Source organism: Stegastes partitus, unplaced genomic scaffold (assembly GCF_000690725.1).
Source record: "Stegastes partitus isolate 25-593 unplaced genomic scaffold, Stegastes_partitus-1.0.2 Scaffold800, whole genome shotgun sequence".
NCBI lineage: Eukaryota > Metazoa > Chordata > Actinopteri > Pomacentridae > Stegastes > Stegastes partitus.
Genome location: NW_007578531.1, coordinates 53051 through 77550, shown reverse-complemented (window position 1 = coordinate 77550; position 24500 = coordinate 53051). Strand labels below are relative to the sequence as shown.

Below are 24500 nucleotides of genomic sequence, written 5' to 3'. Positions count from 1 at the left end.
CCAGCCCTGTAATTGCGTAAGTAGCACGCCGTACAAAAGACGACGCAGCCGTCAGAGTTAGCGATCCCTCCAGCAGCTTGTGCATGTGCTCTCAGGAAAGCCAACTGGCAGCGCTCATGGGTGGGAAGCTGGTGTTTTTTGTGCAGCGCCGATGGTTGCGGCGCCTGCACAGAGCCCGAACAATACTTTCATTCAGTCGATTGTCAGAGGAGCGTGGATTAACAATAGCGAGCGCTCCCACACGCAGACCTTCAACTTCAAAGATGAATTCAGTAGTAAAAAAGCAACAAGCGCTATTCCCTTCAGGGGGGGTGAATCACGGGAGGTTGAGAGAGAACAATACTTTCATTCAAACTGATCTACGAATCAGAAATACAGAAGGAACGCTAGAGTTGCATTCTGATAAATGAATTGCCTGTCAAAGAGGGAGAATTCATCCCTGAGTGACGAAGCCTAAAAAAGCTGCATCAGGATTGTTAAAAAAGTGGAAAATTAAAAATATCGTGTGAGGTTTAGTGCACAAATTCACAATGGTTCACATGTGCCTCTCAGCTGGTGAGTCAGTTTTAATGTGATTGTGTTAAGGAGGCTGGATTTTCTCTGTTCTGATGGTTGGCTGACTAATGTTTCTTGACATTTACGTGTCTTGTTATTCACTACTTATTGATGAATATATGCTAAACAACCACCAGAATAGAGACTGTCTGCATTGCACAACTGTTCTAAATAAAGACTGGGTTTGACTGGTTTTGATTTTCAAGCTAGGATGTGTGAAAGCTGTGTACTATATTATAATATAATAGAGAGTAATTTTGAGTGCAGCTTGCAATCTTAGAGTGCAAATGAAAAAGGAAAAAGCTGTGCATTTCTATATAACTTAAAACAAGTGTCAAAATCCTAAATTTTCATTATAGTGACTTTTGAATTTTTACAGCAAGAGTTGTAGCCTTTGCTAAACTGTTCTGAGTTTAAGATTTTCTGAAATATTGCAATTATTTTTTTTAAACTTTGTGCCAAACAACAGCCCCAGTACCATCAAAGTTTTTCACCCCTTTTAGTTTCACTCAAAGGATTACCGAAGCACTCCGCTTTGACTTTAAAGCCTTCCAGAAAAGGTTGGAGTCATCATAATTACCGTAACCTGTTCTTTTCTCCAAGCGTGTTAAGAATCCATTTGACAACTCTGTGTTTTTGAGTTCTAAGACTGGAGAAAAACATTCGAACGAAAAGAAAAAAAGTCAACCACTGCTTTGCCCTCTTTAGCTTCCGCACCACTATTCTACAGACCACAAAGACCTAAGATCACGTTTCCTTATTTTGACTTTATTTGTCCAGCATTAAAGTAGAAATACTCGAGTCATACAGATGATTGCCTCATGTCATTGTAGCTGTATTTGTGCAACTTGGTATGGCGAACAGATAGCAGTAGCAAAACGACGGGATCGGATCTAAAGCAAAGTTTCGTAGACGTGAAAAGTGTGGCACTTCTTCTGTGGTGACGTCACACCTCGGCTGATCCTCAACTTCTGATTGGCCGTTTGGGGGAAAATAAACCTCATTCACATGCCGCACAGCACTAGCAACAAGCAGGTAACCATGGATACACTGCATCGGAAACCTGTCTTTCTCTCCCTCCTGGTCTTCATCTGCCTCCTGCTCTCTTGAATCTATTTTCTCTTGACCTTCTACTCTTAATTTTCATCCCATCTTTCCTCCGTCGCACCCTCCGTTTGCTTCCTGTCTTCACAAGTATCAGCATTCTCGTCAGCGGCGCGCTCGGCGGCTGAACCACTTCCCAGCCGGCAGTCACCATGGCAACGCAGGAGCCCAAAAAAACCAGCGTCATCCCCGCGCTCAGACAGTGGTGATCTGGTCGACCACTCTGGTGCTGTCGTTCATTTCGACGCACTCGACCTCCTGCCTCTGGCCCTCTTCTCCGGGCCGGTGACCCCGGCTCTTGGAGGGGGGCAGGAAGGTGAGCAGGGTGGGCAGGAACGCCAGCGTGTGCAGGGCCGAGCAGCCGGCCGTGAGGGTGAGGCAGCGGAACAGTGTGCGCGTGAGGTTGGAGCGTACGGAGCCAACAGGCACCAGGGCGACGCTGTAGCAGATGAGCGTCTGCAGGGAGGGAACCCCGTGTCTCTCCAGCGCCACTCTCACCCAGCGAGTCCTGCTCTCGCCCCGACCCGAGGCGAAGCCGCAGAGCAGAGGGCCGCTGCAGTCCGCCGAGTGCCCCAAGGCCGATATCAGACACAGCACGGACATGCAGTCCAGCTCCACGCCCCATAAGGTCATGAAGCCCAGCACCCCGAACTGGACGGAGAGCAGGGTGAGGCCCAGCCACACGGAGACCAGCGGCTCCACGACGGCCAGCGAGGACAAACCCAACAGGAAGAGCACCGCCAGCAGTGAGTGTCTGAGGGGGGAGCTGACCGCCGCGGCGTAGCGGTCCAGGTACACGAAGGAAGGGTTAAAGATGAGGAAGCGGACGCGCGAGGTCAGCGACAGGCGCCGCAGCGTGTCCAGCAGCACCGACATCTCCTCGCGCTTGTTCTCCGTCGTCTTGGCGACCAGGAAGATGCGCGAGGCCGCCACGTCGGGCTCCTCGCCCTGGCCGCGCTCCGCGAATATGATGTCGTCCGCAAAGTGGGCGAACTGCGGCTCGCGCAGGAAGGAGTGGCGGAGCGTGCGGGTGAAGTTCTCCCGCGGCTGGCTGGTGGACTGGTTGCGGTCCGACAGGTAGTTCAGGTACGCCTCCAGCCAGCTGATCCTCTGGAAGCCTTTGGCGTATTCCAGCAGGTCCCGCTGCACCGAGGCGTTCCAGTAGGGGGCGCTTTCGTAGATGTAGAATCCAATCACAGGGGAGTAGGAGCTGAAGTAACGCTGCTGGGCGCGGGTGTACAATACTGTCGCTGTGTCCATGGCAACCAGCGCGCTGGGGTCGGAGCCCTGGGTCACCTGTTGGCAGCAGAGACATATTCGTTAAGGTGTAGGTTGTATCCGGTGTGAGGACAATTGAACCGGATGATATAACTCTAACGTGATATCGATCCCGTCACCTCGACTTGGTTGACAAATAAACCGGGTGCAGTTAGAAATGAAGTGCCAATCCTCAAAAAGTAAAAGGTCAATAGAAATGAATGGAATCCATCGCATGTGCTAGACAGTCGGTGGTTTATAGATGTTCAAATATGGCACCAATGGAGTTTGATAGCATATACGGTGTGGAGGCATTCAGTGCACGTCTCATCTGGGCAGCTGAAGACGCCAAATATAAGCCATCCATCATGGTCCAAGGAATAAAGGCAATAACATAACACTATAACACCAACTATCCTGTCAGCAGGACTCACTACGTACAACACTGATGTCAGTTTTATAGCAGCAGTGTTGTTGGATCGGCTCCCAGATTTGTTCACACAGGTGACACAATGCAAAGCAGATGCCACAGGGTTCACATCTTCCTCAGTGATGGCGATAATATGTGCTGCAATGCACCAGCAGAGGCTGTTACACTCAATGCATTTCGATGAGCAGTGAATGTAAACATACGAACCGATTTAAAAAGATCTCCACGGGGCGACTTCCTCCAGTGAAGCTGTGATGACTGCAGGTATGGAGGAATTAAACGCAAATCTTCAATTCATAACGAAGAGGAAAGCTAGAATTATGCTTCTGCGGAAATATGCAGCAACACCTAATGCAAGAAGGTTGTTATGGGTAATTGTAGTTTATTGCTACATTCTGACGTGAAATTTGGTGCACATATTCTCTGAAAGTCCCTGTTGGTTGTTGATTAACCCCTAAAAACTCGTCTCTGTAGATCAGACAAACATACTTAGAAGTTTTTCCTTCATGCCATAGCTTAGATGTAACTCTACATTCATCTGGAATGTGCAGATCTACGTCTGTCTCTGTTTATGTTCTGAGCATGTTTTGGGAATGTTGTCGAGGCAACGCAATATATACGTTCTTCTATAAAAAATTCTCACAACGTGTTGCCTTCGAATACATAAAAAAAATTGACTAAATGTTCCCACAACTTTACGTGATAGCAAGAAAAAATGTTGTCAATGCAGCATTTAGTTTCAGGAATGTTTTGACAATGTTATCACCAAACATTGTTAAAACATCTTTGCTTATTCTACCTTTATCAGAATCAGAAAAAATCTTTATTTATCTCCGAGGGGCAATTAGGTGGGCAAAGAGCGACACATTTAAGAAGAACATTCTGGGAACTACAAGAAAACTTCCCATTAAAAACATTAGTAGAACTTTTCAGAACTTTCTTAGTATGTTTTTTTGAACAAAAAACGTCTGACTGGGAATTATTACATTTTTGCAAGAAGCTAAGTTAAAATCTGCTTTCCAATTTGTGTGAACAAAGGTGACATCTTTGTTCAAGCAATTAAACTCCTAAAAACTCATCTCCGTGTATCAAAGTTGTTCAGGGTTTTACATGAAAATAATAGCTTTATATCTTGAACTAGCTTAGCTGCAGCAGAGACTTCCAACTGACCTATAACTCTGCTCAAACTACTACTCTGTGCTTCACAATGGCAAGTTGGAGTAAAGTTTTGGAGCCATGCACGTTAGGACCAGGAACCAATGTTTCCTTAAATCTGTCATGTACCAGATCATGTTTATAAGACTGTCAATGGTGGACTGCAGTTTGGCGGTGGGAACGCTCAGCCATTTTTATTAGAGGAGGTAGAGGATCCTCTCAGATAACACTGTGCATACGCCTTCTTATGTACGCTGGTGTGTTGTTGTGGCGTGTGTCTCACCTGTAGGAACCCCATCAATCCGAAGGAGATGTAAACCAGGTAAAGCAGAACCACAAAGGGCTTGACGTATGTGTTGGTGATCCAGTCTCCGTAGCAACGCCGCACACACCCCAGCAGAAGGTGCGAGTCCTGAGGATGAGGGTCCGTGCTCGCCGTCGAGTGCGTGTGAGAGTGTGGATGTGTGTGCGTGGAGTTGGCCACGTGTCCGTGCACACCGGGGTGGTTCACCGTGTGCGTGTGCGTCAGGTTGGGGTTTGGCGTGTGAGCGTGAGCGACGGCGTGCGGCGGGTTGGTGGTCTGCGCTTCATCCTGGTAGCGGGTGTACATCAAACACCTGTACCAGGCCGGTTTGGAGTCCAGCCGGTCCGGTTTGGGGACTCTCCGGCAGAAGCAGCCGTGTCTGTAGCCGGTCTCTAGGTAGCCGGTGAACACCAGGCAGGAGCTGTAGAAGGACAGCATGTAAACGTAGCTGATGGTGACGGCGAGGGCGGCGGTGCGGCAGAAGAGCCGGACGGCCTCCATGTTGGTGAGCGGCGAGGCGGCCAGGCCCAGCGTCATGAGGTGGAGCATGGTGGAGCCGGAGAAACGCAGCATGACGTCCTCGAAGACGCTCGCCACGCGCTCCTTCACGTGCTGGTCCTCCCGGGTTCGCCTCCACGACGACAGAATCTCGAAGGAGCCGAAGAGCCCGTGACCTGACGGGAAACAGAGCAGGAATGAGAACGTAAACCACATTAGAGAACAGGTAAGAGCACAGAAAGTCATTGAAATACGATAACACCCTTTTTAAACACTCTGAGAAAGTTCTGCAAAGTTGTGGTGATGTTTGAAGCTTCAGCAAATGTTCTTTCCTTGTTAAACATCACATTACTGGAACTTTTTATTAAGAACCGAAGCTGTGGTCCGGACAGCATTCTTATAACAACCTCGTTATTATATTATATGATCCTTGTCTCTGTTATTAAAATGATTTCTTCGAAATGTTATTAGAACTTATAGCTAACGTTAGCCAATGTTGTGGGGAATTTATGTCTTGTTTTGTTCTAGAAACATTGCAAGAAAATTCTGCAAAGTTCTTGTGGTGTTTGGGGTTTTTTTTGGTTTCCAGAATGTTCTTCCTAAAAGAAGGGTTCTCCAAAGACGTTCTAAAAATGTTCTCAAAACATTTTCCGAATGTTGCATTGAGAACATTCTTCCTTTGTTACTATGTAACATTGGAAGAATGTAACATTCTACTGAAACATTCTTCCTTTGTGGCTATTTAACATTGTGAGAACATTTTACTGAAGAATGTTCTCTAATGTGTTACCTGAACAACATCCCAGAATACTGCAGCAAAACGTTCTACCTCTGTTAATATGTCACATTACAGGAGCGTTTTATTAACATCTGCAAACATTCTTTGAATGCTGGTTCGAGAACCTTCTTGTTTTGTTAGCATGAAGCAGAAACATCCTCTGAATGTTCCAATAAAACGTTCTTTCTTAGTTTACTTTTATATTAAATGAAAAATATCCTTGAAACATTCTTTGAACATTAGAATAAAATGAACTTAGGCAGATAATGTGAGCCAAAGTTCCTTTTTTAACTTCATTAGAACATTGTTGGAAATAATAAACACCCCGAAAACGTTCTTTAAACATTAAATTAAAATGTTCTCCATGTCATCCATTCCTTCCATTGTCATCTTAAAAGAGTAAAGCAGACGGACCAACATTGCGCTCTGACACGTAAAGGAGTGGAAGCATAAAGTGGAAATACATCAAGCCTCCGTTTAGGTACAGTACTTGAGTAAATGTACTTTCCACCACTGCTTTTCAGCCACAGAAAGCAGCAATAAAGCTCACATAAACCAATTACACACCACCTGCTCAGCCTCAGACACCTGACAGACACAAGTAGCGACCACAGCAGTGACCACAGCACAGCGTTTATGAGCCTCACAGGCAGATATTTCCTCCAGGAGATGTTGGAAACCAAAAACTAAAAGAAGAGCCAGTTTTGCACTTAATGATCCTCCTGTGTCTGCTGGATGCCTAAATGAGCAACTAAAGAGTTTTACAAGGTGATTAAATGTCAATGCTACAGTTTGTTGCCCACTAAATTCAATTAAAGCAGCATTTAATTACACACATATGTGACTTTAAGGTCTTTTAAAGTCACACGACATTTAGAGGCACACGTCAAACCAATTTATTTCCGTCGCTGCTGCGTGTTCATTTCGCCGAATCGCAGCGTTGCACAAAGAAGTGCAGTAACTGCTTGTGAACTGTCCCTCTCTGCATAATGTCACACTTCAGGCCCGTTTGAAGTGAAGATATGTGAAACGACAGACGTAAGGCGGCGTGAAAATGCAGTTTTTCTTCCGACTTGAAGGACCCCGGTTGAGAAAATGGACCGTCGCAGCTGCAGCAGAGCACGAGGACGCAACTTATACCCTGAAATTACACAATTACAACTCAATGTTTTGAAAACAGGATTAAAAAATAGAGTCTCCTTCCTAGAAAGTGCATCAGGATGTTTGTTTTAAGTCATTTTTGATTCAAGGATGCAAATCAGTGCCAGCTTGCATTAAATGCGACGCTCCGTCCATGCATGAACTTGTCCAGCGTCAAGTGCATGCACATACATCTTTATATATGTGCAGCAGATGGCTTTTAATGTTTTTTTTTTTTGCTTCTTCTTGCACGGTTGCCATGGCGCCCGTGAGTCACCGGGGACACACATACACCCCTCCTTCCCCCTGCAGTGACCTCACCATGGCGAAACACTTAACACCTTTGCAGAGGCACACTGTACCGACACTTGAGGCGTGGGTGCAACAGAAAGTCTGCAGATCTGCGGTCGGTGTGTGTGTGTTTGTGTGTGTGCATGTGTGTGTGAGTGAATTAAACAGTGAATGACGGAGGAAAAGGTGGAGAAGTTAATGTTGCAGAGAGAACGCGAGAGCAAAAACGGGAGGCTGGGGACATCTCTTGCGCAAAGATTTTGATATTTACAAGTCAGACGCAGTCAAACACACACTTACACGCACAATCAGGCACGAAGACACGAGGAACAACTGACACGACTATTGTATCGCACTGAAAACAGGAGCGAATCATGCAACTACGTCTACTTAATACTCAGAAATATAAGCATGTTTTTGCTGTAGATAAGCTGCTCTCTACTTGACAAAGTGAGCAAAACTCATCAAATGCTTCTGTTAATTTTGTCTGCACATAATTCAGATGTAAAGGATCATTTTAAAGTGTAAAACTAACAAAAATTGACATATTTTCAGTCAATCTGACATTGTTATCTACCGACAAATAATTCAAAAATAGTGAAAACTGATGCTTTTTCCCACAGCCCGGGGAGAATCCAGACATCCAAAGATGCTTAGAACATTATAAAACAGAGAAAAGCTGCATCAGACAAGCTACCAGCAGACATATTCTTCAAAAAAATTGACCTAAAATGACTCGTCAAGGATGGAAATAGCTGCAGAGCATCATCATTATCGAGGGGAAATACACCATTTCATTTGGTTCTTGGGTTTCCTGAGAGCGGGCCTCGTGCACGTCAACAAACCAGCGTGGCGGATGCAGGCGATGCGGTCGGCCAGCAGGTCGTCCCCGGACGGAGATCCCTAATGCGGTTAGCAAATGGCCATTTTCAAGTGGCTAATTTCTGTGTTTACTTTCAGTCGCTCTGGGCAACAAATGAGATGATTCGAGTGACAATCGTGCAGCAGGGAGCTGTTGTCCCGATGTTCCCCTCGACCTCTGCAACAACAGAGGGGGGAGATTGTAAAGCTTGTAGAGCCACAAAAGCGGCGCTGATGGAAAAAGGAGGAGAATTCTCCTTTTAAAATCATCAGCTTACTCTCCTTTGTGCACAATAGCGCACGCAGGGAGCTAATGGAACAGGCTGTTTGCTACTACACTGGGTCTCGTGTTCAAGTTAACAAGTCCGGTGTGAAACTGTGTCTGGTTCTGGAAAGATGCTGAATGTTGTCACAAATCCACATTCTTTTTTTTTTTTTTTTTTTTTGAATACACTGCATCTCTCTCCCTGTTCCTAATCCGATCCTTCTCTCTCGCCTCACACTTCCTCCCACCTTTTTTTCTGTCTGCCCACTTGCATTCTGAAAAACCCTCCTGCCTGCCTGCCTGTCTTCCTTCTAACTACAGTTTAACTTCATTTTCTGCTCAGAGAATCCTGATCTCTGCCTGCGTTTGGAGTGATATTTCACAGAGCCCTCCTCCCCTGTCTCTTCATCTCTCTGTTTCCTTGGATTTTCTGTTCACTCTGCAGTTATTCTCAGCCTGACAGCAGCCTTTCTCCTCTCCCCCCGCTTGCTTCGTCTTCCCTTCGGTCCTTCTCTTTATCTTATCTCCGTCCAGACAAATAAATCAATTCGCTAAATGAATTCGGAATTGAATAAAAACCCAAATGAATATACAAACAGCGACACAACTTTATTGTCCTCGTTTCACACGCAAGCTGCTGCATAATTAGGAGCTCAGAGGAAATCAAATTAAGCTGCTGAAATAGTCGCGGCTTCAACAGCAGAGATGCTCAAAGATTTTTTTATTTAATTTTTTGGGAAATAAAGATTTGAAAAACAAACACAAATAAATTCTGATTTGCAGATATCGCTTAATGTCCACACTAGTGTAAATAAATGTGGAACATTCTCCACCAGAGCATGTTTTTATGTGGCCCTGTGGATTTTTCTTGTAAACACATCACATGGTAATCTATTTAAAAGCATTTTATAAACGTCATTGTTCACTTCCATGTTTACTTGCTAGCTTTAATGGCCGCGTTACTGCCACCAGCTGTCCATCAGTATCATAGCAAGACCACGAGTTCTTAATGCTTAGTTCATGTTTACTCCAAACTAACTGACTCTAAACTGACTAATTAACTACTAAATGAATCTGCAACTATTTTTTTAGAATCAATTAGTCAGTTCAAGTAATTATTTGGGAGGGAAAAAAGTCAGACTTCTTTGATCCCAGCTTCTTAAATGTAAACATTCTGGTTTTCTTCCTCCTCTTTCACAGTAAACTGAATATCTTTAGGTTGAGTCATTTGAGGACGTCACCGTGGGCTTTGGGATCACCGATTGACATTTTTAGCCAATTTATAGGTCAAACAACTGAGAAAATAATAATTTGTCGCAGCCCTCATTGACTCCACGTGAAAGAAGTCGTCCTCGTGGCTGCATTTTTGTAACAACAGCAGATTTACAACCAACATGGCAGATCGTCTAAAGACAGCAGGCTAACCTTTTCTGTGTTGGTTTCCTCAGCAGCTCTTGTGCTCGATCACCTGTTGATATAGGTCTATGTGCAGAAATCATGTGAATATGTGCAGGTGAGCAGTGTTCTGCTCCGAGTCTGTTTTCATCTTAGTGTAAAATAACAGATTAATACATTTAATATGCTGTAAACACTGTTTTTTAATGTCTGTCTGGAATTCATTGAGGTTAATAAGGTGGAGAACATCGTGCTAATGTGGTTCATCTCGAGATAACACGCTGATTTACTGACCCCACCACCAACCTTGAAGAGCAGGTATGATTTCAGTCAATCAAGATTTTCTTTAATTGAAAACAGTCCAACCCTTAAGTCTTGTAACAGATTAAATTCAAATGTCCTTCCTCCTGTCATGAATGTTTCCATAAAGGATTAACTATCAGTAGACTTGATGAATGCTGGATGAGGCCAATACTTGACACCCCACAGGTCTCCACCCACAGAGTGCCTTTAAGTGCCTGGAAATCCACACATCTGGATTCAACCACGGGTGGACAATTCAGTGCAGGCAGAAGCTGTCGGCCTCGGGGCTGTATGGTCGAAGTGATCAAATATTCAAAATCATTGGTGGAAGTAGTGCAACGTGTCTCAGAGCCTTATGATGAGGAGACTGGGGTGGATGGATGGGACAACAGGGTGTTCAGCGCTGGTGCAGAAGACTGCTGTTTGATTCTTGTTTCCTATAAACAGCCGGCATTGATTTCTTACTGCCAAGGTTCCCACAAGCCCACGGCTATCTTTTATTTTTATTTATTTTTTTGAAAAGACATCCTCGCCAGCTACACAACTGTAAGACCGAAATGAATAACCTTGGACTTACTATGGACCACAGACAAGAGAGGATTTTGAAATACAGGTCTCTGTGGCCCTCATCACTGGGTCAGAGTATGATTTCAAAAACACAAGCAAAAATTGACATTTTTTACTTCTGCCTTTAGAGAATAACCTGAGACACTGATGTCAGTGAACTTGTTCTAAAAGACTCTGTATGTGCTGTACAAACTGTGCTCAGTGAGGTTTAAGAAATGGCAGCAGGTTGTATCGTAGTAAGAGATATACGGTCGTGACTCGATAATCCGAGACCAAATGTAAAACCTTCTTCTATGTCGGATAGCAAGGATGTCGGATTATTAAGACGGAGGTCCAGATACAAGGAGGGCTTGATGCTTGAAGGCTCATTTGTTGTTAATTATTGTTCATAGTTGTTATAATAACTAGTAGGGCTGGTCCAAATAGCACTTTGTGGTCTCTGGATATTCAGGCCCAATTAATGATGAATATCCGAATATTCAGTGCGGTCGGGGGACACTTCCACCCCGGGGGAGCCCGCCGACGGGGTGGAAGTGGCTGGAACACACAGGCAGTACTTGGCTGTTGATGCTAGTTTAGGATAGCGGTCCGGGTTCTGCTTCCACCATCAGTGATGCCGCCGCCATCCATGTTTACCTCCATAAACACTGAGCACGCTCGCTGCGTGTGATGTCGTCGTGTCCTCTTCTGCGCATGCGGGACACTTTTGGGTCGTATGAAGTTCACACAGCAGATCACATACAAGTCGTATTTAAGTGGAAATGTGAACGAACTCACAAATAAATCTGAATTGAGCATTAAGTCCTGCAGTGTGAACGTAGCCAATCTGTGGGATTGTTCAGTCAGATAATACGCCGTTATCCTGATTGGTGACATTAAATGTCATGTCGTAGTCGGAATCCAAGGTTGTCGCTATGTGAAGGCTATTTTTAATGGGTTCCATTCGTTTTTCCTAAAAACCCGTCAGATAGCAAGGTTTTCAGATTGTTAAGGGTCGGATTATCGAGTCACGACTGTAGGTGTTTTTTTGTTTTTTTTTTAATACAAACTAAAATGTTTGTCCTAAACTAGTAAACTACTTAACAAGTTTGTGTTTATGTCTGAACCCAGCCAAACTTTATCCAAACACAATCATAAATCATTATTCAAGCAGCTTTAGAAGACATTCCATCAATACATGGCCTATTTATAAAGGAAATAATGAAAAACACACTCTGTCATTAAATTTGGAAGACTTTTTGAGATGTAAAACAGAATTTTAGAATTTGTTGCAGACTCTGGTTCAAGAGCCGCAACCTCAAAACTCACTGGTACAACCGTTAGTTCTTGCCCACAGTCAGAAAAGGTTCTGTTAGTTCCCTCGTCCTCCCTGAGTCAAGTTCATGCCCTACCACTTGTCAGTCATTTTGATGCTCTGTCTACTTTGAAATGGCATTCAGCCTGAGGCGGGCATCTGCAAAACCCATCACAACCAAGTAGTGAAAGAGCAGACGAGGGAACACGGGCAGACTGCGGTATAAAAGCAACGGCAGTGTTCCACCTGCCACGCATTAGCACCACTTTTCTTTGATTTCTCCGAGCTTTTATCTGTTGTTGTTGTTGCTGCTAAGACTTCCCTGCGCTCAGCTACCATAAATGACTGAGAAAGTATGCACCAAAAAGGCCCAGAGAAAGGCCAGTTCCAGACAAACAGGAGGACGAATTCATAAAGACCAAACATATCAGCGTGGCACCTACCGAGCATGACGAAGGGGATGCCCAGGTATGTGGAGTTGTAGGTGGCCCCGGTCAGGTTGAGTATTCCAGCAGCAGTGAGGCCCGACAGCGTGATCGACAGCAGAGCCAGGAGTCCCAGCCAGGGCTTGGACCTCACACAGTCCCTCATAGAGCAGCAGAGGAGGGCCAGCACGCCGCACACGCCCAGGCTGGCCAACAGGGGGCGACGCGCCAGCACAGAGGAGAACTGGAAGTCTGTCCTCAGGGAAGAGGAAGTGGAAGGGTAGAGGCCCAGCTTCGGGTGCAACGCCGCAAAGTGCTGCAGCTCAGCGCAGAAGGCCTTTTCCCACTGGCTGGCCACCCGGTCCATCAGGCCGCCTCGAGCTTGGAGGTAGTAGGTGAGCTGCAGCGCCCTGGCAGAACGGACGCCTTCCCCCCTGGCCCCCGTCCCCTGAGCTCGCACCGCCCCGCTGGGACCCCAACCCTGCACGCCGCCCAGCTGGTGGCCGATGTACGCCTGCCGTCCGTCTGCCAGCTGGGTGATGGGGTACCGCAGGACCGGGACGGACCGGTTGGAGGTGCGAGCCGCCTGGATCTCCTCCATGGCGCGGATGATGTCATCGATGATGCAGACGTTCTTGTCGTCAGGGAGACAGAGGTAGGAGAAGGAGTAGTTGAAGCTGTTGAAGCCCGTGGCCGGGACCGTCACCTGCATCTGGTAGATCCGCCTGTGGAGCTGCGAGCAGACCAAACAAAGAGAGGGAGGTGTTTTTGGGTGAGCGTCGGGGCGGATGATCGTGCTGCTCACTCACTACTTTGTGTTCTAGTTTCGTTTGTTTTTGTTTGTGTGAATAAAAGGCAGAGAATGCGTGCGTGAGTATTTCTCAATAGAGTAACAATAGTTGTCTCAGAGTCCTCCTCCGTTTCTATGGCGAGAGGACAACGGCGCCAGCATCCACGGTGCTGGTTACTAAGCAACAGGCCTGATGCTGGTCTCTACCACAGTGAACATTGGACAGAGCTGTCTCCCACCTCAGAGTGCTGCAGTGGCTTCAGGGAGTGTGTCTGCAGGAATGTTTCTTTAAAATGGGTTTGTTCTGAAAGTTACCTTCTTGCACCAACCTGTCCTATGAGGATGCAGACACTTCAACAGCCAAATTATTCCAATGTGTCATTTTTAGCAGTTAGATTAAAATTCCCAACATAAGTCCCTCAAGTCTCTTACATTCACTTTAAAGGCCCTATCTGTACTTTTTTAAAAGCACATTACCTATGGTATGGTAAAATTGTATGCTTCTAAAAGGAAATCTTATATATTGTCTTAACCCAGATTTGTAATTGATCCGACTCAGAACTCCCTCATATTGAGAGGGTTAAAGAAAGAACGTTTTTAAAACAAGAGTACAGCCATGCTTGCAGCTTTATACAATTCAGCTTTGTGCTAAATGCTAAAGCTAACATGCTGACAATGCTAAATGTATAGAATGTTCGCCATCAAACAATCTTAGCTTAGCATTTAGCTAGAGTTAGTTTTTCATTTCACATGGGGGAGGAATGCAACATAATGCAACAACATCACACACAAGAAACATGCGACCCAACAAAAGATATTTCCATCTATAGATCATAGATTTCTACAGAAAGTCAAAGACGACTGGCAGTCAGATAAGGTCTAAGTGTTTACTAAGGCAAAACGGTTTGGGGTAAACGTGTAATTGTGTTCTTTTTCTGACAGATACTGAGATTGCAGTTCAACTTTGGATATCACTTTTAAAGTCAAGCTTCATTTCAGTATTTACTGTGTAATAGATTTAAAGCACATGAAGAAGCATCACCAAGTCAAAAGTGTGAGTGTCGCACTAAGAGGACAGTATGAACTTGTAAAACCATCGACACAACATTTTAAATCCTAAATCAGACATACTGCAGAATGTACATCCTTAAATGCAACCTTTGTGATTTGCTAATTGCATTGTTACAAATTGTGATCCTGATTTAAAATCGGTTGAATGTTTGGGCGTAACTTGCACACTCCCGATAATCAGCGCACTGTGCTAGCACCGACATTCATCCAGACTTGTAGGCTGCTAAACAATAACTCGTATTTTAGGTTAGATAGACACATGATGACATCTGGTTTGCTGGAATCTGACCACCCAGGTACAGGAAATGTAAGTCATTCATTGGTGAAAGGTGACGACTTTGACCTGCTGGTGACACTAGATTGATAGTCACAGGAAGAGCAAAGTCAGAATTTTTCATCCTCTGGGAACCATGAATATCTGCACCAAATTATGTGTCAATCTATCAGGTAGGTGTTGAGATACTTTCCTGGATATGTGAAAACTTTGACCTGCTGGTAGCACTAGATAAACAGTCACAGGATAAGCAAAGCAGTAACTTTTCATCCTCTAGGAACCATGAATGTCTGTTTGCACCACACCCTATACTGTATATGGTAGAAATACTGTTGGACCGCAATTGTTAATTCCAATAAAAAAATAAAATGCCCTAATTTTGCATTTCTAAACCCCTGCTGTAGGATATCTGGAGCCAGTTCCACATAACTAAAACATCTGCAGCACTGCTAGTGCAGTTTTTGGGAACATTTACTTTTTTTAAATCGATGTTAAAGGTCAAGGTTTTTAACTTTCTAGTCGCTAAACTGCTATTTTGTTTGGACATCGAGCATCATTTATGTGGAAAATGCCACAGAGTGCCAATTTGTTTAGCAACAAAAGCTTAAATACTCTGATACAATGCAGTCAATGGGTGTGACTCACAATTCACACTCTTATTGCAAGTGGAAATCCTGTCTAGTTCTTTCTCTCACCACCACTGATAGCACTCTCGCTGCCAACACACACACACACACACACACTGTGGCTTTCTGCATGCAACAAGTTCAGACCCATTCTCAAAGGGATGTGGGAAGGCGTTTGGGTAAATGGAAGAACTCCCACAGTTGCAGGCAGGTCGAGTGTGAGTGAAGACACGCAAAATGAAAAAAAAGGACAATTACAGAAGCGCAAAGCTCTCAGATGATATGTAACCGTGTAAGATTATGTAACTGGATTTATTCTTTCGCAGCGCTCTCTTTTATGCACCAACCTGTTTCTCTCTCGCAGCCTGTTGGCAGTAAAAGATGCACAGTGCTGGACGAGCCTAACTATGGCAGTCCTCTATGGACTGTTCTGGGTTTATGCAAAGTGGGTCACAAGAACGAACCATCTCTGACGAACTCGCACACGGAAACATGCGTGGACCGTGCGTTTACAAGCAAAGCAATAGAAGTTGCAGGACTGTCTGATTACAGCCTCATGAAATCATTTAGCTAATGGCTCCGGGGGCTAATTGCCCTGACTCCATCGAGGTAAACCAACATGGAGACAGAAGCCCCCGAGCTGCAGCTCTGTAATACAAAAGCTCTGCATCATAGCAGTAAAGGTTGTTATTCGAAAGGGGACTGCAGTTGCTCTGCTTAATGACTATCAATCACTGAGAATGAGGGGGAAAGACAGCCTGCATATGCGCCCTGACCTGCAAGATATTGACCTTTATCTGTGCGTGTGTGTTTCTGAATGAGGGTTTGTTTTTAAGGCTGGATCCTGCAGCTGCGCCAGAGCCTCGGTTTCTGATGTATACGCTGTGATTTAAAGGGCACAGACGCTAAATTGTTCAACGTTTTACCTTTCAAGGAGCTTCTCGGAGTCCTTAAATCACTGTTCCTTGTTGTTTGTGTATGTGTGTGTGTGCGCCTGAATACAAAAAAAAAGCCTCGAAAACATTACAGACGAGGCCTTTTATTGCATTTTCTCTCCTATACAAACATACAGTAGGCTTTATGTATCTGTTATTTCCCTTCCCTAACATGCCTTTATTGCATGTTTACCTGCTTTCATTTGATCATTGTGTTACTTTTAAGCACTTTTTTTTTTTCATTTATTGGTAGATTTGTCTGCAGAAAACCACATTTAAACTGTGATTTTGCAGAAATTGCCTGCAAATGTGTTAAAAATCTGATTTTGCAGCCTGCAGGAAAAAAAAAGAGGGTTTGTTTTTAAGGCTGGATCCTGCAGCTGCACCAGAGCCTCGGTTTCTGATATATACGCTGTGATTTAAAGGGCACAGATGCTAAATTGTCAGATGTTTTGTATTTCAAGGAGCCTCTCTGAGTCCTTAAATCACTTCTCTGCGTGTTTGTGCCTGAATACAAAAAAAAACTGCCTCTGAAACATGACCGGGAGGCCTTTAAAATGTGCAAATTCTATCTATTGCATTGTATCTCCAATACATACATGACATTTGCCCTTTTTAACATGGATTTATTTCATTGTTATCTGCTTTAATTTGATCATGATGTTACTTTAAAGCACTTTTCATTCATTTTTCTTCATTTATTGGTTGATTTGTCTGCAGAAAACCACATTTAAACTCACTGACTTTGCAGAAATTTTCCTGCCTGAATACAAAAACTGCCTAAAAATGTTAAAATCCCATCTACAGCATTGCCTCTCCTATGCCTACATACAGGAGGCTTTATGTATTTGTCATTTCCCTTTCTAGCACGGCTTTATTGCAGTTTTACCTGCTAGAATTTGATCGTTATGTCACTTTTAAGAACTTTTCATTAGTTTTTTTCTTTATTTATTAGTTTATTTGTCTGCAGAAAACCACATTTAAACTCATTGACTTTGCAGAAAATGCACGCAAATGTGTGATACAGACAAACAGTAGGCCGTATGTGTTTGTCACTTGACTTTCAAACATGGTTTCATTGCACTTTTACCTGCTATAATTTGATCTTTATGTCACTTTTAGCACTTTTTATTTATTTTTTGGTTTGTTTGTTTGCAGAAAACCACGTTTAAAGTCACTGACTTTGCAGAAAATGCTTTCAAACGAGGTAAAAAATCTGATTTTGCAGCCTGCAGGGGGAAAAATGGAGGGTTTGGTTTTTTTACAGATGAGGCCTTCCACTGCATTGTCTCTCCCATAGCATACAGGAGGCTTTATGTGTTTATCATTTGATTCTCTAGCATGGCTTTATTGCATTTTTACCTACTTTCATTTGATCATTATGTCACTTTTAAGCACTTTTTCTTGATTTGTTTGTTTATTTGTCTCCAGATTCCACGTTTAAAGTCACTAACTTTGCAGAAATTGTTTGCAAATGTGAATCTAATCAGATTTTGCAGCCCGCTGTGCGCGCACATATACCTTGAGTATGGTGTCCAGGTGAACCGGGTCCAGCACGCTCCCCTTTCGGGTGGTGACGATCACGCGCCCGTACCGGCCCGGTGTCTGCAGGTCGGAGTAGAGCGCGTGCTTGGATCGGTTCACGGGGAACAGGCTGTCCACCAGGTTGCCCTCGATCTTGGCCAGGCTGTGTTTGGGCGCCAGCAGGCTCTCCACGTCCTCCTCCACGCGGTACCGGCTGAAGCTGGCGCCCAGCAGGATGGAGAGGAGCACGGGCGCCGAGGCGAAGAACACCGGGTGGCTCGCCACGAACCGGCCCAGCGCGTGGAACGAGGTCCTCAGGCCCGCGTGCAACACCTGGCGCAGCATCCTAGCGCGCGGCCGCGGCTCGAGCCTCTCCCACCGACCGGAAAGCCCCGGAGCACTGCCGAGCATCAGGGGCCCAAGGACGCATCGGTGGGACTCCGGTGACGCCGACTTCGGGGAGAGGACTTATCTCCCTCCCCCTGCGCAGGAGGGTCACCAAGCCGGGGAGAATCCGAGCCTCCTCCGGTCACAGGGGCGCCCCTCTCCCCGGGGTTCTCTCATCCGCTGGAAGAAGCACAGAAAGCTGCTAAATGAGCCAGCATTTCTCAGTTGTGCGGCCAGAACGCATATGGACACCCTGCTTTACATTTAAACAGCCGCTACACTGCTGCGTTCAGCGCAGCCTGCAAACTGCATGGCTCCGTGCGCAACAGAAAATCGCAGAGTGCGCTCATAATTACACTTGTTAAGCGTCTCCTCCAAAAAAAAAACGAAAAGAAAAAGAAAAAAACTGTATCCCAGTAGTTGGAGAGGAGCCACACTGTAGTTGCACTCACACCGAAGCCACGCTGTACATACCTAAAGAGGGGAGAGCAGGATGGAGGGTGAGCATCTGATTCACACCGAGATGTGATCCTGCCGGCTGTCCGTGCGTCCAGCTCCACCCTGCATCACCAAGTCACCACGCAACCTGCTGGGTGGTCGCGCTGGGTGGGTGGGTGGGAGTCGCAGGATAGGTGACGCGGTGTGCACGCACCGGGGATGCCGGTGGAGGAGCCGTTAGTCAGATCAGCCTGATCTGGGTTTCCTCTGCGGCAGAAAGCTCTCCGTCGTCCGGCCTCTCCTCTCCTCATCGCCCCGGTGGTTTGGCGGAGCCCCGGTTCATCCGCCACTAATTACCGGCTTTCAAACCGGGGGCCGTCTCTCCCTCTCTCTCTCTCTCTTTGCCTCTCTCTCCCTTTTCTCCCCTCCTTTGCACCGCCCTCACGACCCGCTCCGAGCCCTCTTCCTCCGCCCCGCCTCTCGCGTCTCCGCGCCGCTACGATGCAGGGAAACAGAACGCATTCGTGCTGGGAGAGATTTCTAGGAATTCGGGTGTTTATAGTGACATTAAAACACTGTTGCTCTCTGAATACTAATGCTGTAATATTCTGTGCTGGGATTTCTGCAGCCTCGGATCATATTAATTAACATGTTGTACGTCTCACAGGATAAAACGCACATTTGTTTTTCCTGGACATGACTGTGGCAACTTTACCAATTTTACGCATTCGTCCTTTTCGCAGACGCATAAAGCATCTCTTGCTGTTGTGTAGCAAGTTGCCATGGAAACCGGACAAATTACTGTTTTTTTTTTTCCTCCAGCAGCTCTCGTTCCTATAGCAATGGTGATGCCACCCATCCCCCCCCTCCCAAAAAAAAAAAAAACACAGACACACACACATCAACGTACCCACACGCGCACACACACTCCCTGTCACACGCACCTGCTGACTCTCAATCTGCTTCTGGTGTGGAGGTGTCTGATACAGTGGCATTAAAAGCAAAAGTGACAGAAAGAGAGGAGGAGGAGGAGGAGGAGGAGATGTGGAGATAATAATTAGTGCAGACAGACAGAGATCACACTCCTCTTGTTGTGTTTGTGTGTCTTTTGGATTTAGACACCATGGGACCGTTAATGGCTCCTTCCTCTCCCCTGGCATCATAAACCAAGGCTGTTTGGAATTAAAAACCGACACAAAAAGCTCTTTGCTGCCTGGGTTTGGGTTGATTGAAAACAAATGGTATAATACAATAAAAAAAGGGCTTTCTAGAAAAGGGGGCTGCACTTTGTTTAACTGTTGACACCCAGATTCTCTGACTTCAAGCATGTTTTAAGGACATGAATACCTCAGAAACTCACTGTCTAATCATATGTCTGTGGAGTTTCATGGTAAGCCTCAGTACAAAGCAACTCTTATGTTCTTGAGGATGTTTCAGAAGATGTTCTGTGGCTTTTTACTGAAGCTCTGAGGAGTATTTAACCATGTAGTTACTCTGGATGGCATTGCCTTGAAATGTGGAGTTAATTTTGACCAGGATGTGTCCTCCAGGATAGTCTTGTGTCGCCTGTGCAGTACTGTTAAAATAAGGAACATCTGGTGGCAGATTGATGTTGAAATTGTTCTCATGATGTCCTTAAAACTCTCTGAGAAAAAATCCAGTTGATTAATAATGCTGCTGCCAGAGTTCTGAGGGGAACCAGCAAAGGAGATCATGTTTCTCCCATGTTAGCTTTTCATTACCGGCTCCCTGTAAAATCCAGAATAGGATTTAAAATCCTTTTCCTAACATACAAATCATATCTTAAAGACCTCATAATACAGGATTAACCAGACAGAGCACCTCAGAGCTCAAAGCTTACTCGTGGTTCCTAGAGTTTCAGAAAGCAGAATAAGAGGCAGAACCTTCAGCTATCAGGCTCCTCTGCTGTGAAACCAGCTCCTGGTTTGGGTTCAGGAGGAAAACACCTTCTACACCTTAAAGATTAGGCTCCAAACTTCCTCTCTCTCGCTCTATTTTTCTGTGTTTCTGCTGGTTCTGCAGGACCACCTGTGGCATCCAGTGTGTTCCCAGATTAGTTAGATGATGGCTGCAGTCTAATCACTTCCTCTGCTTCACTCCACCTATCACCCAGGTCTGGTTGCACCATTTTAGTTCATCCTTTATGACTTGGTTTGCATCATACAACACATTAGTCACACATGCACCACTGATCCTCATGACCCCATACTGTTTTCAGCTGATTTGGCTTTAATTTCACTTGATACAATTTAATTAAAAAAAACATGCTTTAATTATTATCTTTGATGCATCTTCCCTTTGTTGATAACTAGATAAAGCTTTTAGTTGGGGTTATCTGAGGTCACCCTGAACCATCCCTTAGTGATGCTGCTATATACTGCTAGAGGACTTCCCATGATGCACTGAGCCACTCTCCTCTCCCTTCCCCAGACATTTATATGCCACCTTTGCATTTCACCTACTTTTTCCCATCTCTCTCACCTAGTTTGTGTTCTCTTATGAGTCATTTCTTCTTCTCTCTCTCCTTTACCCTCAACCCAACCAGTCGAGGCAGATGTCCGCCCTCCCTGAACCTGGTTCTGCTGGAGGCTTCTTCCTGTTTAAAGGGGAGTTTTTTTCTTTATATGTTTGCCAATGAGGTTGCTCAAATGAGATCTTTGCATTTGTTCGGTTTCTCTCTATAATACAATGCCGGTAGATCTTCACCTTACGACCTAAAGTGTCTTGAGATGACTTCTGTTGTGACTGACTTGAACAACTTAATATGATTTTTGTTAACGCATCTTTAAAAAGACAGAGTTTGTAGCATGCAACCAAAACTTGCATCTTCATTATGCATTGGTAATTAGCCAATCTAACTGATTTATTTAACAGAGGTGCTTTAATTAACACGTGAAGCATCAATACATCTAATTGTGTTGTGTTGCTTTCTTGCAGGTCTGCAGAGAGGCTTTGATTCTCTGTTAATAATACACTCAATGTGTTGCTTTCTTGCAGCCAAGTTGGAAGTTCTGGACGTCAGACACAAATTGGCATGAGATAAACAGCCATTTATCCAAGCTGCACTATTGATAATGTGGGCGACTGAGCAGAATCACGACGACATTAAGCGGACAAGCTTCAGCGTTAAGTTCAAGGAAATATCCACCAGAGCTACGAGGTCTCGATTAAGCTGCTCAACCCTCAACTGCAAGGCGCGAAAATGCACCCGCGGGTTAATCAAACATCCCACGACCATCATTTCCTCGAAAAAGTTGGCGAAAAAAAAAAAAAGCAGAAAAATACAAGGAAACAACATCTGCGTGCATGTTCTAATCCATTATTCAATTAAGCCTCTATTAGCCTTTATCCCCATTACCAGTCCTGCGAGAGCCGGGCGGTGAAGGAATGAATGAGTAAGCGTCTCCCCGGGGAGGAAGGAAGAGCAGAATAGAAAATGAAAGACTGCAGAGATATAGGGGGCTCGGGGCAGTTTCCTGATAACAAAAGTACTAATTAGTGTCGCTAAATGATTTATAGAAATCAGAAAAGTGAGTGTGTGTGTGTGTGAAGGATAGAAAGAGGAAGGTGAGGAGAATGAATGGAGCCCTTTTGAAGGCCTTTTTTTTTTTTCATCTCAGGCTATTTTCTGCACCTACAGAGTCGAACGAGGGAGGAAGAAAATCCTCCAGGAGTTGAAAACTGCTGCCAACAAATACACTTCACCACGTGCACACAAGATGGACAGATGAGGAAAAGAGTACAGGCAGCAAAGACCAGAGCACCTCTTTGGGTTTTTGCTGTCGACGGGCCGTCATTTGCTCCGTGTTTGGCATTGGCCCCATGTTTGTCCATCTTCCCTCCATTATTAAACACAGCAATATGGACACAGCAGATATTCATGAATAAGGCTCCTCTGCGCGTTCGTACTTTCTCCGAACCCGCCCATCCTTCTTTTTTCCTTTCCACCCCTCCCATCCCCCCAGTCCATCTGTTTTGGTGGAGCCCATCCATTAATAAAGAGCCTGTCCTTTCATTTCTATTTCCCCTCCTTCTGTATTATTTATTTACCCATCTATCCCTCCGTTATGGCGGGCAGATACGGTCACCGGATCGGGACGCAGCAGAGCCGCGTCCCTCCGGAAAAACTGAGATGAACTTTACTCGTCGCGGGAAATGAAAACTTCAACTCCGTCAGACTTCTCACCCGTGTAAGGGAAATGTAATCCACTGTAGTTAATAAGTGAGTACGTTAAACCTTTTAAACTGCCAACAACATTGACTACAGTCACTGATTGGTAAACTGTCAGATTTAAATTTAGCACAGCTGCTGAAGCAGGTGAACCTGCCTGGACAGAGAAGTTTGGTCGGAGTGGAAGGAGGTGATTGGGGAAGAAAAATGCAGTAAAAGTATTTTTTAAAATGTTATTACCTCTAACAAGATGTCAGAAACAAAGGAACACAGACCTCTCTTAAGGCTGATTCATGTCTGCAAATGTAAAAGTTAAATTTTGCCATCTACCAAAGTCCACAAAGGTCCCTGTATGTCTGCAAAGGGCCTCTAAAATCAAAACCAGGAAAAGCAAATGGTGCTTAAAACGAATGCTTGTTACAGGGAGATTCTCTGTCATCCACACCTTTACAATCAATTCAAGTGTTGTGTTTCAATTGGCGGCTGCAGGACTTTGGAGGTGCTTTGATTTGTTTCCACAGATGGTGCCCAAACACAGTGGGAACCTCTAAGTTCTCCAGATATCCTGCGCCAGCGACGCTCGGCACACCTCAGGAAAAACCACACTGAAGCTGTGCCACAGTTAAATCTGTAACTAGCTGCTTGGAAAATAGTAAAACGTCACAGGCAGCTAGTGAGAAACATGTGCAGGAGCTTTATGTGTTCAATATGCGACCACCTGCATAGCAAACCAGCTCATACCTTTTGTAGCATAAATGGACTACTCACTGTCCAGTCATGCGGAAACCCTGAACTGGCCTGTGCAGTACGCATCCACCCATCCATCAGCGACACCTTCCTAATCCTCTGGAGGGTTGTGGGAGGCTGCAGCAAAGCCCCACTGACGATGAGCGACAGGCAGGGGACACTGTGGACAGGTCGCTTGTCCATCACAGGGCGAACACAAAGAACAGGGAAACACTCACATGTACACCCATTACACCAATTAGCCAACACGCATGCCTCTGGTCTGTGGGAGGAAGCTGGAACACCCAGAGAGAACCCACACAGGCACAGGGGGAACATGAAACTCCCCTCAGGAGACCCCGAACCAGAGGGAACACAGAACCGACTGCACCACCGCACTAGGCTGTCTTATAAAGATAGAAGTCTGAACAAACATTCGTCGGATGACTGATATGGTGTTAGGAATGTGGACATCGACAACTGTCAGATTTATTATCCAATAGATTTAAAACCAATTAGCCATGGTGGACAACACTGCTTTACGCCTTTGTTCATGTCGATTCCAGTAGTGGCACAAATAAAAGCTGTGAGTTAAACTGTGTGACACTTTTGTCGTCTGCAAGAATTTTATCGCAATTATGTGTACAGGTCATGTGGTTGCATTCTCTCTAAAAAAGGTTTGAGGCTATCACTCTGTCAATTTGCTAAAAGGATCATACATATAATACCATTAGTCCATCCATCATCTCTACACCGCTTAATCCTCACTAGGGTCATGGGGGACTGGAGTCTATCCCAGCTGACTCAGGGTGAAGGCAGGGGACCCCAATTAACCTCAATCAACCTGTTTTTAGACTTTGTGGGAGGAAGCCAGAGAACCCGGAGAGACGCTGCACGGGGAGAACATGCAAACTC

The 24500-nt window shown here is 45.2% G+C and overlaps 1 protein-coding gene across 2 annotated transcripts; it reads right to left on the bottom strand.

Annotated features, from left to right (window-relative positions):
- Positions 1-1302: 1302 nt before the first annotated feature.
- Positions 1303-18253, bottom strand: ptchd1 (patched domain containing 1). Of its 2 annotated transcripts, XM_008292307.1 has the most exons (6): positions 17840-18187; positions 13110-13355; positions 12641-13070; positions 5058-5479; positions 4785-4913; positions 1303-2955 (listed from the first exon to the last, which is right to left on the bottom strand). In XM_008292307.1, exons 1-6 carry the CDS (start codon positions 18185-18187, stop codon positions 1855-1857), a joined length of 2676 nt encoding a protein of 891 aa, XP_008290529.1. In that variant the 3' UTR covers positions 1303-1854. The 2 variants fall into 2 exon arrangements, with proteins under 2 accessions (XP_008290529.1, XP_008290528.1); XM_008292306.1 differs by having other exon boundaries at positions 4785-5479; positions 12641-13355; positions 17840-18253.
- Between the last annotated feature and the right edge of the window lie 6247 nt (positions 18254-24500).

Coding starts and splice junctions, on each gene's coding strand:
- ptchd1 (XM_008292306.1), bottom strand. CDS start 18,253: ATGCTCGGCAGTGCTCCGGGGCTTTCCGGTCGGTGGGAGAGGCTCGAG. Junction 13,356..17,839: donor ACCTGGACACCATACTCAAG/GTATATGTGCGC, acceptor GTCTGCTCGCAG/CTCCACAGGCGGATCTACCA. Junction 2,956..4,784: donor GATTGATGGGGTTCCTACAG/GTGAGACACACG, acceptor TGCTGCCAACAG/GTGACCCAGGGCTCCGACCC.